Source organism: Lissotriton helveticus, chromosome 8 (genome assembly GCF_964261635.1).
Source record: "Lissotriton helveticus chromosome 8, aLisHel1.1, whole genome shotgun sequence".
Classification (NCBI taxonomy): Eukaryota; Metazoa; Chordata; class Amphibia; order Caudata; family Salamandridae; genus Lissotriton; species Lissotriton helveticus.
The window spans coordinates 413,721,960-413,737,787 of NC_136069.1; the positions used below are offsets into that span (position 1 = coordinate 413,721,960).

The 15,828-nt window shown below is 42.4% G+C and overlaps 1 protein-coding gene across 2 annotated transcripts in view; it reads right to left on the reverse strand.

Annotated features, from left to right (window-relative positions):
- Window positions 1-991: 991 nt before the first annotated feature.
- Window positions 992-15,828, reverse strand: part of MRPS31 (mitochondrial ribosomal protein S31) — a 185,458-nt gene continuing 170,621 nt past the window's right edge. For both annotated transcript variants that reach the window (XM_078657248.1, XM_078657247.1), the window contains exons 6-7: window positions 5,907-6,050; window positions 992-1,375 (exon numbers count right to left, since the gene is read on the reverse strand). In XM_078657248.1, the coding sequence (XP_078513374.1) occupies window positions 1,143-1,375; window positions 5,907-6,050 (377 nt within the window). In that variant the 3' untranslated portion in view covers window positions 992-1,142. The remainder of the gene's footprint in view (window positions 1,376-5,906; window positions 6,051-15,828) is intronic.

Consider the following 15,828-nt stretch of genomic DNA (forward strand, 5'->3'; position numbering starts at 1 on the left):
GTGCTGCAGCTTGTAGGACGTCACTAAGGGTTGCCAGTGTGGCAACTGGGAGGGCAGGGATTAGGGCATTACCACAATCCAGATACAAGAGTATGAGGGCTTGAACAGCAGTTCTGAAGCTGCTTTCTGAATGTCTTTGACTTTCATTATAAGACATAGCTGGTACTAGGCAGACTGTTTTTTGGCAATGTGTTTCTTGAGGGTGAGGTTGGTTCACAGGGTGATTCCAAGTAACCTGGCATTCGGTGAAAGTTGGGATTTAAAGCCATCAAAGTTAATGTTTTTAACCAGGTTTGTACTATTTGTTGCTTTTTGTTCTTGGCAAATAACAGGAATTCTGTCTTGGTTGAGTTGCACTTTAGGCTGGTGCAGGACATCCAGGATCATTATCTGCTCAGCCGTGCTATGCACTTTCTAGTCTAATCAGGGACATTGAGGATCATGATGGACTAGACGAGCATACCTTAGGTGTTTTGATCTTCGTAAGGAAGCTCCGCTTAATCCAAATATGACACCCTGGATATTAGCTTTAGCACTATTCTTAAGTTTCGAAGTCAAGACTTTCTACAGAAGGACATTCATGGATAATTATTGACCTGATTATGTAGACCAGGCTTTCATGAGTTTCTCTTCTTGGCAGTCTACTTCAGTGAGCCTACACATGATATCTCTGTAAGTCATTATCTGGAACAGTGTCAGCAATTACACTAACCAACTATTTAGATTGGGAAAAACCCAACATTTTGAAAAAGGTAGGTTTCTGATGAATACTACTGCCTACAGATTCTTCACCTGCTGAATATCTCTGGTACCAGACTGGAGCCGTAACCTTATGGCATAGTTCTCCATGGACAGCAGGTGGCAGGTCATGTTGTGAGATAAGGTACACCATGTGCAACTAAACGGCACTAAACCATATTGTCTATCACCTCAAATACACCTTCAACTCACATTCAAACATTAAGTATGGCCATAAGATAGAATTATTCAATACAGTGACAATATTAGCTTTATTGATCAGACAAAATGAAAATAGTATTTAAGATACTTTTATGTTATCAAAAGAAGCACAAAAACATTTATTTGAAAATCAAACATAGCTTTAAGTTTACACAAAAACACAGATTGGCTTAGTTGCATCTTTAGTTGAGGCACAGGCCGCTCTCACGTAAAATGTCCTCCTTTTGTTGGAAGTAATCATAGTACCACTGAATGTGCTCGGTTTTTTGCTTCACAGTTAAATATGGGTTCTTGGAAAGCCCACAGATCACTAGTTCCATGAAGTGGCGAATTGGTCCTTGTTTTGGGAAATCTTCCAAGTGTTTTTCCAGAAAAACATGCTCGTGAAATTCAACTTTCTGCTCCTCGTCAAGACCTACAAAATAAGAAATTGTAAAATTTTAAGGGATAGGAAATAAGAAAAGGATTTGAAATAACACTCTAATAAGGACTATGTGACTTCAAAAATGACTGATAAGTTGATTAAAGTTTTATTTGCGCAAGCTGCACTCACTAACTTGCTCAATGTGAATACTACCCTTGCAATAGACCCTTCTCCAGTCTCTCCTTTCCATTCTAAATTAGGTACAAAACTAACCTCTACCACAACCCGCGATCAGTATTGCATTGGGAGATAAAAGGAGCGCAGAAAAACATTTTAATACGAAGCAAGTGACCAGTAAGCAAGTGTGGCTCCATTTTCATGGTCTGGAATAACATTACTTTATTTTTCAGCAGTGGCAAATCATGTATGTGTTTATACAAAAAAAGGCGCTATTAGGCAGCTTTCAGGACATGAAGGGCTAAGGATCTCTTGGCCCACCCAGCCCTGAAGTAGACTACTACACACAATTTACTGGGGAATTTGTCTGTGCTTTGTATTGTCAACCCAACTTGTGTTACTGAGGCTGCATGTGCTAGTAGGAACATTCTACTGCATTAAGCAGGAAAACTGTTCCCAGAAAAAGGGCAAAAGTACAAGAGACAATTGCTTTGTTGGACAGCAGAGTTCTATGATCACCTGCACTGGCAGCCTGTTGGGCAAGACTTGACCTATAGTGCAAAAGTGCAAAACCATGCTATTTCCCTATTCCATCTTCATGGTCAAAGATGAACTCTGTGTGCCAGCACTACAGTCCGCTGAGACACAAACGGTACAAGTCAGCTGACAATGGTATTTTTATTTGAGCTTTCTTGAATTGTCAAAAGACTTACAGTAAATTTTAACTAAAGTTTGCATGTTTCTGGTTATTGGCTACTTTTAAAGCGTAGGGCTGCCCATTTAGGTCTTTCTGGTACTAAAGGCAGAACGATGGACCAGATTGTGGAGCAGGTTACACCCCTAGTGGGTCTCAAACCCTACAAACACCAATTGAGTGGGATTTACTACTGCAGCTTTATCTGCACTTGTAGAGTAAATGAACTATTCTCAGGTATAAAGTATCTCTATGACTGAAAAAAACCTTTATTATTAACGATGAATAATTAAAAAAAATATCTACCGACTTCCACTTGGATGGTCAAACCAGACAGTGATAGGAAGAGAGTGCCTAAGGACTCCACCACTGCTTAATTTGTGCTGGTGGTTGGTGGTAGGGGGTAACGGCACTCATTAGGGACCAACATTTATTTTTCTTCATCAGAAATTTACCAAGAGAAGGGAAAGAAAAACAAACAACGTGAACAGATGGAGGAACGAAAGATGGAAAAAACACCAGAAAGGGAGAAAGCAGGAACCTGAAAGAGGGCGATAAAAGGGATAGGAGTGTCTGGTAGTTTATTAAAAAGGCATGAAGTGATTTAAAGAATAGCCAGCCTTGGCATTGGGTGTGTCGTCATTTAAAAGCACTGGGGTGCGAGCTTCTTAGCAGAGCTTTGGCCACCGGCACTCATTCTTTTACAACCTAAGCACTTGACTTAAGTATGATTCACCTGTAAGGGAAAGCGAGCATGCAGCAGTCTTTAGATGGATAACTGATTTGCCCATGTGTCATAGGCCTAATTCATGTCATGCCCCTCACACAGGCAAAAATCCACAGCAGCCATAATTCACATGCATGATCAGTGTCGGATGAGCACCCCAGTAAGTCTTACTTATCAAACAACCCATCAAACCAATTAGAAGTGAGAGAGAGCAGTAGGGGGGTGGGATCAAGGAACTTAGAGTCCACACAAGGCCTTGTCCAAGCTTATGATAGGGCTGTATCTTCAACGATAAGCGATCAGCACTCTGCAAGGAAGTAAAAACTGTGCATGACTCTTAACTATAAAAAATGCCTCGCTTTATCCCATGGGTATTAAATGAGTTATCATACCTCTGGTGTTTCTGCCCTGGTGAGTGTACCAGTCGTTACCAGACTTCTCCTGCTCACACCCAAATGAAGACAGGGGCTCGATATTAACATCCACTAGCGTAACAAAACTTGAGGGAGGCCCCCGCAAACGACATTGATGACCCCCCTCCAGTCTCAGTCAGGAGCGGTCATGCCAGGGAACTCTGGTGAGGGGGGCCCCTGGAGCTTGGGGCACTGCGGTGCTGCGTGGGCCTTTGTTACACCACTGATTCAGATGGATATCCCTTACTCAGCAGGGAGTTTTATCTTCAGCGAGTCACACTGGACGTCAGTAGCATGAAATGGGTCAAACAGGGATTGTTCTGCTTGAGGTGTCCTCTTATAATCACCAACAGTGGTAGGGGATTGGAAAGTTAGTTCATGCACTGTTTATTCCATTGATTCGATATACATTTATTAATTACATTTACATCTCTCAAACATTTCTTAGAATTAAGCATATTGTTTGTATTTTACACTTTGGCGTTAACTGGAAACCTAATTTCCAAAATATTATGCATTTCTGAATTGAGGAGAGACACAGTCTGTTGAAACTCTTTACATCATGAAATCTACTTTGATGCCCAAAATTCACAATAAAAGAGCACGACAAATGAATTAACGTAACTATACACCTCACAAAGGGCTTTCACAATGATCCCTTGGGTAAACTTCAAGGGACTTCCCCGGATGTATATGAAACACTAGGTTGCACACTAAAAGACGACTTTGCTACACTCACCGCCGCATTTATCACAACAGAGCTAGACTCGCAAAAGGACAGGGACCTACTAGACCTCCTACTAACAGCAGCAGTCAAAATAGTACTCACCAACTGGAAAGACACTTTCAAAGCAACCTTCAAGTGTTGGCTCAACTGGGTGATATACCTCAGAGGGGCTGACAATACTGCATTACGTAACACACCATGGAGACAGCAGCGCAGGGGCATGTGGGCATCCTTGGACAAGCTCCTAGACACATACGAACCACTATGAACAGCAACAAAGTCACACTGCCCCACCAGACCTGAACGCCACTGAGCTCCTACCAAGCTTAGGGTATGCTGCCATCTTTTCCTTTTCCCTCCCCACCTTAATTTCCTATTTCTTCCCACTTTCACACCCTCCCTCCCCTCTCACTGGGAAAGTGGATAGGGGGGCAGCACAACATAGATGTTGCGAACCTGTACTACCAGTAACATAGCCCGGCTGGGCTGCTACCATGTACCAACAAAGCGCTGATGATTATATGTTTCATGTTGTATGTTTTAAAAAAAACAATACAAATTATTTTTAAAAAAATAACAGTTACTTAGACACAAGGGCAGCAGATTCACAACAGCATTAAGTATGGGAAGTAGATTACAGGAGTACTCCTTTACCTCCTCATAGAGGTCTCTGTACATCAGCTTTGAAACCTACAACTCCCTATTTGTAAAAGTACAAAGTGGACACAATCATTTCTGTTTGTACTGTGTGTGAACTTTCTTACTGTGGATGTTCGGGCCAATTCACAAAGGCAATCAAGAGTACCCAAACGCGTACCACTTTGTTAACGCCAAAGATGCAATAGGTTCCATGGGTGTTGGCGCAATGAACAGAGCTTCAGAATATTATATTAGTAGCAAGAGGAGAAATAAATGAGGTGAGTTAATTGCAAGAAAGGAAATACAGGGAGGTTTTTCAGAGAAACGACTTCAATGCTCCCGATTTGCTAACGCTTATCTAAAAATATATTAATAACTACAAATCGGAAACATTGAATAAACAAGGATAGCACCATGAACACAAACACCTCGATATGCGGCCTTGGGGTTTATCAACGCTGCAAATTTCCAATTCCCACAAAGCCATTTTGTAGGGTAAGTCTATCATATCATTAAATCATACACAGTTTCATTTTATGATAACACGCAAACTGTTGGACTGCGTTCATAAATATGCAACTGTTTTCCTTCATAATGATTTTTCAATGAGCCATCTACTTACTTTCCTCAACAGTAACTTACTGTTTGTCTAAAGAACCTTATGTCAATCTTTCTTTAATAAAATGCCACAAAAACTCTTTAGGAAGTCAAACGCTTTGCATGTGTTCACATGTGATCACAAGAAGCATTTCTGAACCAAATACAATCAAATCTGGTGGAACTGTGTGACATGACAGCCAGTCCCCAAGCAAGAGACGCGGCGACAATGTAAGCCAGTAGGAAAGGAAATCTCTGCCTATACTGCACTTCAACAGTCATCTAGAGGTGTGAACTGATGTCCTCTCAGGGCACATTGCATGCTGGACAGAGAATCAGACACGAGGGATGGGTCACTTAGATATATCCGTACACTCAAGTTTGCTATAATGCTTTTCAAGCCAAAGAGGTTAAAGAAGGGATGAAATGCTGTGCATTTTATAATGGACCTTGATAATACATGATACATAAACCATGCTGCAGACACTGCTCTGACTTTCACCCTCAAAGAGCCTCTATTGTTGACCATGGATGACACATAGGTACCTGTGCTACATCCATGCATCCTTTTGTGCCGCACAGTAAACAGTGTCCATTGGCCCACAAACCTGCTTCGCTGTTAATGGGGAACTCCCAAAGCTTCCCTTCTTTTGTCCACTGGATCATCTCCTCGAACCCGTTACGCGGTAATCGCTGGTTGGCTGATGCAATCTCATTTGCCAGCTCCAGATCCCACAGGGTTGGCTTGGAGTCTGGGAAAACAAAGACACTCATCAAACAACAAGATCTGACAATTTACTACTGCATTCAGAGTATACATTTTAAGTAAATCAATGATTTGCATAATAAGAAAATATATCGTTAGAAGAAAAAGATATTCATTTTAGATTTGTTGTGCTGCACACTAAGAGGAGGGTACTTGGTATACCAAATGAATTTACCTGCAACAATACTGGATTAAGCGTGTGTTCTGTCTTCAGTTTATGGAGGATAGTGCCACATTATTTATTATACTTGGGTTGACCTAGCAAGGGGAGTATTATGTCTAACACAGCCTGAAATGGCGCTGTTCTTTCTTTGCAGTAAGGGCACCACTGCTTGGCAATATATTTTTAGGGCATCTGTTTTTTGATTGGAGCAAATCCAAAATCTAACAAGACGGAGCATCTTTTAGAGTACTCTGCTCTGTGTAACTCATAATTGCCTCGCCTCATTTAGAGGTGGGGGAGGAGGGGTTTGAAGCTTCAGGTTACTCTGGTGGCCTAAACCTCTGAACTGCCTGCCTGTCTGCCACTGGCACGACAGGTCATAACAAAGGTCACCCACACTATTTAGGACAGGTAACAACACTACACCCTCCACGGAGAAACGCCATTCAATCCATGGCGGTCCCAGACACAGAAATCAAACCCTGACCCTGACACATGGGAGAAAAATGATTATGCATCAGGGTCATGTTTTGTTCTTGTTTTAAAAAAACATACTCAATGAGGGCTAGGGCCTAAATGATCCAGTGCAATGAGATAGCTCAGACCATGGAGCTAAAAAGTAGCTACAAACTTTACAAAGGAAGACAAGGCTGTGCAAAGGAGAGTGTCTGAAGTTATTGAGACACAGACATTGACACACAGGGCAGGATTATGATGTTGCAGCTTAGAAGCGCTCGACCTTAGGTTGTCGGTTTTGACCACATGATTACGATGCGACCCAAACATCCATTTTCCAATGAAAGCTTGTGCGGCGGGCGGAAAAGGCAGCACAAGCTTCCATTGAAAAATTGATGTTTGTGAACATCCCTGCACCGTGTGGCAGGCACCATGCGGTGCCTGCCACATGGTGCAGGGATGTTTACTCCAGACCCCATTATGGAGGGCCAGTGGGAAAGGGGGCCCTGCTAGGGGCCCCCTATGTCGCTTTCCGACAGCCTTTCCATGTCGCAAAGGCTGACATGGAATGGCTGTTGGAAACCAACATCATAATCCTGATGGCGAAACCGCCATCATTAAGGGCTTGTGCTGTCTTTCCGAAGCACTCCTTGAGCCCATCAGACCCACGTCGGAATTCCCCCACAGGTTTAACCCCTTCCCCGCCGGGCTAATTCCCCCATGGTGTGGGGGGTGGGGAGGGGGGCCGAGCGCGGCGCCACGGTGCTCGTGACGAGCTCAGCTCATCACGCTGCACAGTGGAGCTGCGCTCATGACGAGCTCACCCAATGGAACGCCCGCACAGGAGGGGAATTATCCCTGCGTGGGCGTTCCGCGGCGGTTATGACGAGCTCAGCTCGTCATGAGCACAGCTCCACTGTGCCTCATGACGAGCTGAGCTCGTCATGAGCGTCAAAGGAGTTAATTCTGACCACCGTCATCCTAATACGGTGGTCGAACTGTAAGCCTACCATGTCAGGTGGAATGCCTCTAGCTGGTCAGAGGCTTCCACCAGACTTCATAATGAGGCCCACAGTCTTTGACAATAAAAGGCAGACTATACAAACTAATTTCACTAAGCTTCATTGTATGCAAATCTAACTTATGCGAGTATTCTGAAAATTGACAATGGATACAGCCCTCCTAGCAGCTGGAGGCAGTGAAAGGCCTTAACCCAGATACAAGAACTCACTCTCCTTATATATTATAGCAGGTGCCTAAATCCAGTTATCTGAGCAACTTTCAATCCAACTGCTTCACCCCAATGTCTTATATCAACAGTCACCCTTAAAGTGAGTGCCAGCGGGACACCCATAACCGACTTCAATAAGTCACCATGTTTCCACGAGGCCTAGTTGTATGGCCGGACTGCCAAATGACGACTGCTCATTTTGGGGGAGGAGTCAAGATTAATGGGAATATTTATCCCACATCTATAATGGCAAAAACAAACTGAATAACTAAAAAGCAATGGAATGGCAGACTACATAGTGGAATGCTCAGGAGTTTCTGTTCACTAATGTCTTGCTTTCACAGTCATTTGCAATAAATGGCACAGGAATGTCTGGGTCTCGTGCTCAATGTGCCAAAGGGGATCGAGCTTCACTGCACTAATAAGGCCCAATATTATAAATAACTCTGGGTTTGCCAGTGTTCCTGTTAACAGTTGACTGCACCTCTCCGATGAAAGTGCACTACTTCTTTTGCCGTGAGGTCAGAATCGATTCACATATGGTTGGCCCTCATTTATAATGCACCTGTGAGCTAAAAAACACAAATAATGAATGCTACTGAGAGGACTATTCAGTGTTTAAGTTCAATTCGAGAATGTCCACCAATCACTATTTTGTGCTCCAAATAGTTTCATGCAGGAGCACTCCTCTCCTTGACCTTCTGCTCTGGCTTCATGACACTGTTTCTCTGACTCTCCAGTAAGGTGGAGAGTCAGTGTGAGGATTCTGGCTTCCTACCAGACACATTTTCAAAACACAGCCCATTTCTTTATAATGCCAGACTCCAAAGCCTCTGCAAAGCAATTTCTTAACCAATTTGGACTCCCATGCCCCTCCACCTCAGGGTTTCGAAAAGTGTGTTCTCCTAATACTTTTAGTGCACATGTGCTCGTGAGTCTGGTGCAAGTGCTCTAGTAATGGGCAAGGTATGGTTGATCATTTTAGCACCCTTTCCCTTCCTTTAAGAGGCCACTGGTGAGTTTGTAAAGGTTTTTCTTTCCTAATAAAATTAATCCGATTCCATGGCTGTACAATTTGTGGGTTGTGCTCTGCTAGTAAAAATGGCTCATTGGGGACTTAAATTTAAAAATGGAGGAAGTCACAATGACAGCAAAGCCTCTTGAGCAAAGTAGACAACACGGTCCCCCCCTTCTAGTTTATCAGCCCTCCCTTATGAAGAGCATGCCAAAAATGTCAAGGCATCCAACAGTAAGAGGGTGCTCAAGCCAGCCTGGCGTTCTGCATTGAACAGTGGATTTAACTTTCATCCTTTACCGCAACCAGGTGATAAAAGAAATATTACAATTTAATATGAATAAGAACAAATACAGAAATAGTCGCACAGTTTCTTTTCGAATTATTATTTTCAGAGTCCTGGATGCAGAAGTTTCACTCATTCCTGGCAAAAGTAAGTCAAGAAAGACCCAGGCTTCTCCAAAAATATAAGAAATGCAAATGCGGCGTTGGGAATCGTTTCTTAAGTTCAACGCTGCGTGTTAAAAATCAAAATCTGAAAATTGTATTTCCGGAGCCAACAAGGAAGATGTGGGAGAATCAAATATCTTGTGGTATTTCCTGGTATTCTGGGGGCGAGATGGGTGGGGGGAGGTGTTTTTCAAAACAGCTCTCAGCCAAGGATATTGAGCAATAAGAGCGTGGCCTTGAAGGGGTCAGCGAGTCTTGTGAGGATGCCTGAAAACGAAACCCCAACGTGCTTTAGAAAAACATCACCTACATGAAGGCTGCCATGCCACATGATTATCATTTTCGTGCACAGCACTTAGGCAATACCGGTTTCGAAACCCTGCAGAGGTTGTACACTGTTGGCTTTGCTGCACTACAAGCTATAATGGCTCTGATGATTCTAGATCAGGTAATGCAGTGTTCTGCAAGCCACACCATTCTCCCAGGCAACTCAACTCTTTATAGGCCTTACCTGAGAACACCCCACATTCATTCAGTGGCATGAAGCTGACGAATTGCCTTTAATAACTATGATTGATCCAATCAGTACACAGCAGACAGAACTTTACACACACACACACCCCAAAATTCCGATATGGCAAAACTGGCCATCATCAAAATCTCAACAGCAACTTTGATCCAACAATACTACATCATACTTTCTAATACCACCTCAATGGCGCCTTGACCCCCCCCCCCCCACACACACACACACCCCTCTCACTTCTCTTGCCCCCCCCCCATTACCAGCTTAAGAAGGGTAGGGTGATACAAGACAGTAGTAAATTGTCATTCCATTGTTGTTTATTTCTCCTTCGAGTGTAAAACTGGTCTCCAAACACCCCAGACAGACGCACATAAAGACCAATAACTGAGCCGTGGAGCTAGGTGGAACAATTGATACAGAAGAGCACAAAAGAGAAAGAAGAGAGGGAAGGAGGGATTAAGAGACAAAAAATTAGAAATTAATGGATGAAAAGAAGGATTTGCCGATGATGGAGAAAAGACTGTATGGATAAGTAGAAGTATGGACGGACGCATGGATGGAGAGAAAAATAGATGAATCAAGAGAAAGACAAAGAAGGGTAGTTGGATGGAGAGAAAGATAAATGGGGACACAGTTGGAGTTAATAATGGCTGGATGGATGGATGAGTGGATGAAGGAAGGCAGGAAAGGTGGATGGATGAAGAGACGGAGGAGAGATGGATGGATGGTTAGAAAAATGGAACAGGCAAAGCAGGCTGGAGAAAAGAAAGGATGGATGGATGGATGAGAAAGAAGGAAGGAGTGAAGGAAGGATGGAAGGATGGATGGATGGATGAGGAGAATGTAATGATTGATGGTGTGAGAGAAGTTAGGAACGAAAGAAGAAAAGGGTGTATGCATGGTTGGATGACGAAAGCACGATGGGAAGGATGAAGGAATGATGCATGAATAGATAAATGGGAAAAAGAAGGATGCAGAGAAGTAAATGCTAATTGAAAAAAAGATAAACCTTTTCTTGTGCATCAGTGCCTCTTCGTAACTGCTTGTAAATATATATAGCATTTTAAGCCAAAGGTGATTTATTTTTTCTTTAAAACGAACCTTTCCCAATTTTTTCACTATGTTCCTTACGAGTGACTCCTTTCTTGAACTACCTTGGAACCGCAGCCACAGTAGGAAGCCCTTGAACAATTCGATTATTTCATGAGCGTCCATACAGAGCTACTTAAGTAACCTATACCGTTTTGGCAAAATTCTTTCAGAATTGAGGTGTAAATGCACCATTTGGTCCAAATGTTTTCCAAATTTCCTTCAGTGAGAGCAAACCTCCGTGAATGAGTGCCAGCCTCACTCACTCGCTCGCTCAGTTCCCTTTTGGATACGGTTCCAGGTGGGGGGTATCACATTTTTCTGGCTGTTCTTCGCCCCATTTAGAAGTCTTCCTTTCTCATATACAACAAACACTGTAACATACCGCACCATTATAAACCATGTAATACTCCGAAAAATCTAGTGCAAACATAATACACCCTCGCGTGCACAATATTGCATTGTGATTATCTGCCAGAATTGGGATGCTCTACACTGTGCACCAGCCACACAATGGACAATCACCTAATCCAAAGATAAAAACAAACCCTTTAAAGTGCTTCAGCACACTCACTTATATATATATATATATATATCGTGTTCCAGCACTTCCCAACTACGGAAGAAACAACACGGACACCTTGCATGGATTGCAGGTAGTTTATTCAAATGTCAGACTGCACCGCAACGCGTTTCACCTTTCGGCTTGATCACGCTAGAGAAGCATAACAGTATACACATTTAAATATGCATCAATGATAAACATAAACAAAGGACTCAGCCCTAGTGAAAAAGTAATACCTCTGTGGTGGTTCCGCCATTTTGACCTAGTCATTCTCGTTTTTACAATATATATACAAGAAAAACCACAAGTAGTTCATTATAAGTCTATTTGATACAGAAAGCATTAGTTTGATTCGGCATAATATATCGAAACAGCATAGATCATATGCTAACATTTCTGATTAAAGTCCAAAAATACCGCCCATGTGGGCATTCATCAATCCGCCATAATAAATCTAATAAACCAATAAGCTGAATCTCTATGACTTTCTGATGCCTGAGTAGACAAAAGCATAACAATCCGCCCAAGTGGGCACGAACATAAAGGGTTATTCAATATCATAAATTATGAGTTTACAAATCAAGGACGGTCTAATTGGCGTACTTCACCCTCACCAATAATGTGCCTTCACCTGAAATGGAAATAAAAATAAAAAATGTCATACACTAAAAAAATCCTAACATACATAAAAAAGGTCTTCCTAAACTTTTCAAAAAACGGCAGCAACTATAAAAATGTACATATTATGTATATTTACACAAAACCTCCTGGGTCCTACGTAGGACTAATTTGGCTACATTTCATTATGTACATATCTACAAATGATTTTATCATATCTCAGTGCAGGTGGATTGACAATTCTTCACTCGAGTTGAGGCCCTGCGGCATCATAGTTTCCATGTCAATGATATATTTGGACTCAAGTTTTCGAAGGGCCAGTTTACGGTTACCCCCTCGGATGTTAATGGGGATTTCATCAATAACAACCATTCTCAACAATTTTTCATTTTGGAAATGTTGTTCGAAAAAATGTCGGGCAACTGGGTACTGTCTGTTGTTGTGTCGGATAGCTCTCATGAGTTCTAAGACCCGTTTCTTAGCACATTTGATAGTGCTACCTATATAGGCCTTATTGCAAGGACACAGTAACACATACACACAATACATGGTATTACAATTCAGTTTCTTTTTGATAGTCAGCTTCTTTTCTGTACCTGCAATAGACAGAATCTTGCAGTCAGAGCTATTGCTGCAAGCCTTGCACTTCCTGCACCTGGTAAAACCCCCAAGTACTACCCTGTCCCTCGTTTGCTTGCTGGTAATTAAGCTGGGACTCAACTCATCTCTGAGAGAATTACATTTTTGGAATGTAATCTGTGGTTTTACACTGAGATGCTTCTCCAAGTTCACATCAGTTAGCAGTACATGCCAATGTTTGTGTAGTATCTTGCGAAGTTGTGATGCCTGCCCAGAAAATTTAGTTGTAAACCGTAAGGTATTTTTCTCTGGGGTCTCTACGTCAGGGTGCAGTAATTTGGTTCTACTCACCATATCCACTTTAGCACAGGCTTCTAGAATGTTCTTGTTACTGTACCCTCTTTCCAGAAATCGACTAATCATAGTCTGTTTCTCCAGTTGGTAATTTTCTTCCGAGCTACAGTTGCGTCTAGCCCTTAATAGCTCGCCATAGGGGATGCTATACACTAGTTGTCTCGGGTGGGAGCTAGCGGCATTCAAAATACTGTTACCAGCTGTGGTTTTGCGAAATAGTTTCGTCTGCATGGTGTTGTCAACAATCTCTACTAAAACATCTAGAAATTCAATTTTAGTTTTACTCATATGGTCTGTGAATCTGAGATTGTATTCATTTTCATTCAGACGTTTAACAAAATTTCGTGCAGATTCCATGTCTCCATCCCAAATCAAAAAAATGTCGTCTATGTACCTCAGCCACAGGACACAGCGATCATGATCTTCCAACTGGGCGGCCACCCGCTCCTCCCACCAGCCCATCGCCAAATTGGCGTAGCTGGGGGCAAAGCAGGTGCCCATCGCCGTGCCCTGTGACTGATGATAGACCACCTCATCAAAGAGAAAAAAATTATTTTCCAAACAAAACTTCATCATGCTTAGAATCATTTTGGAGTGGGACATGAAAGCAACCGAGCGTCTCTTAAGGAAGTATTCCACAGCTTTCAAACCAAAATCATGTCTAATGGACGTGTACAAACTGCACACGTCCAGGGTAACCATAATGTAATTGGTTTCCCAGTGGATTCCTTCAATAATTGTAAGGAAATGGGTGGTATCTTTAAGGTAGGCGGGCAGACTGACAACATATGGCCTCAGATAATGATCAATAAATCTAGAAGTCATTTCTAGGAGCGACCCAATGGATGACACAATGGGTCTCCCTGGTGGATTCGTGGGGTCCTTGTGAACTTTAGGTAACAAGTATAGTACAGGGATACGAGGATGTAAACACTTCAAGTAATTGAGTTCCTCCCACTTTAGGAGCCCCTGTTCTTGCCATTCATTTAGCATTTCACCATAGACCCTATTGGATTCAATAACACAGGATCTATTAGATATCGTATAGCATGTAGTGTCAGATAGTTGTCTAAGCCCTTCCTTCAAATAGGCATCTTTATCGAGAACCACAACATTTCCTCCCTTATCAGAAGGACGTATCACAATTGAAGTATCAGATTTTAGTCTGTCCAAAGCTTGCCACTGTCCTAACGTTAAATTCTTCGCACCCCCTGGTATTTTGTAGTATCTCATCCTTTTTAAATCCTGTAGTACTCCTCTTTCAAAGACGTCAATAGCGTCACACTCCACTAAGGGGAGGAAAATGGATTTGGGTTTAAATCCACTACAAGGATTGCTATCACCCCTCAGATTATACTGTGACAGGTCAACATCATCACTATTCGCATCCTCTTGCGATGTCAATACATTTAACAATTCAACATCATTTGTATTTAGGTTGCTGTATGTTTCATTTTCTTTAACCATATTCGAAAGATGTTTAGTGTCAAACCATTTTTTTAACTTCAGTTTTCTCGAAAAGTAAAACAAATCAATACGAGTCTGGGGAAAATTAAAATTGGAGGTAGGGCAAAAAGACAAACCTAATCCAAGTAGTTCAGTCTCTTCCGCTGTTAGCATCCGCTTAGAGAGGTTCATCACCGTCATACTTGAACCTTCTTGCCCCTTGTTACCATTCCCACTGGGGTTGTTGCATCTTTTCTTGCGTCTTGTTTTGGCTTGTTTGTTCCTCTGTTTTTGCCTCTGCCTCCTCGTCCACCTCCCCTCTGGAAGTTTTGACCCTGTTGTTGAGAGTGTTGCTCTGTCCTTCCTTGATAGATCATCTGGAACTGATCTAAAAAATTTGGCATCTTCTTTTGTTTAGGTGTAACACGTGTTGATTTTACAGAGCCATCCGAAATGTTGCCGTCAGATACATCACTCTCAGAGACGGTAATGCTCTTATCACTCACAAACGATTTCTTCAACCCCCCTCCATTTTTCTCGAAGAGGTGGTCATACTTTTTGTGGAAAGTGAGTGTACGCCCAGACTCATAATCCTTGTAGTCCCTCATGAATTTTCTTTGCTTTTTGGCGGTGATTTCAGCCTCAAGAGCCTCCAAACGCTTAGATAGAGTCACCATAAAGCCGTCAATCGCTTCTTTAGTAGTAACTTTCTCCAACTCAGAAATTATTTCATCAATTGCCGCCAATAACTTCTTACGATCTTTTAAGGCAAATTTCACGAGAATTTTCATCATTGTCATAGAGCATGCATTGGAATTCTTTGACCAATCCTCCAGCATCTGGGGGTCTGGATCCTCATATGTCGGGATCGTAAAGATTCTCAGGCCACGTGGAACTCGTGATGCCTCAATGTAGCGTTGGAGGGACTCAGCGTCCCACCATTTTGCCAATTCCTTGCGGTGAAGTTTCTCCAATTTAGTGAATAGTTCCTGTATTTTGATCTCTTCCGAAATATTTCTATTGGTGCCTTCCGCCGAGGTATAATCCGCGGTAGCCACCACTTGTTGTACAAAGGTGGACGAGGAGGCAGAGGCAAAAACAGAGGAACAAACAAGCCAAAACAAGACGCAAGAAAAGATGCAACAACCCCAGTGGGAATGGTAACAAGGGGCAAGAAGGTTCAAGTATGACGGTGATGAACCTCTCTAAGCGGATGCTAACAGCGGAAGAGACTGAACTACTTGGATTAGGTTTGTCTTTTTGCCCTACCTC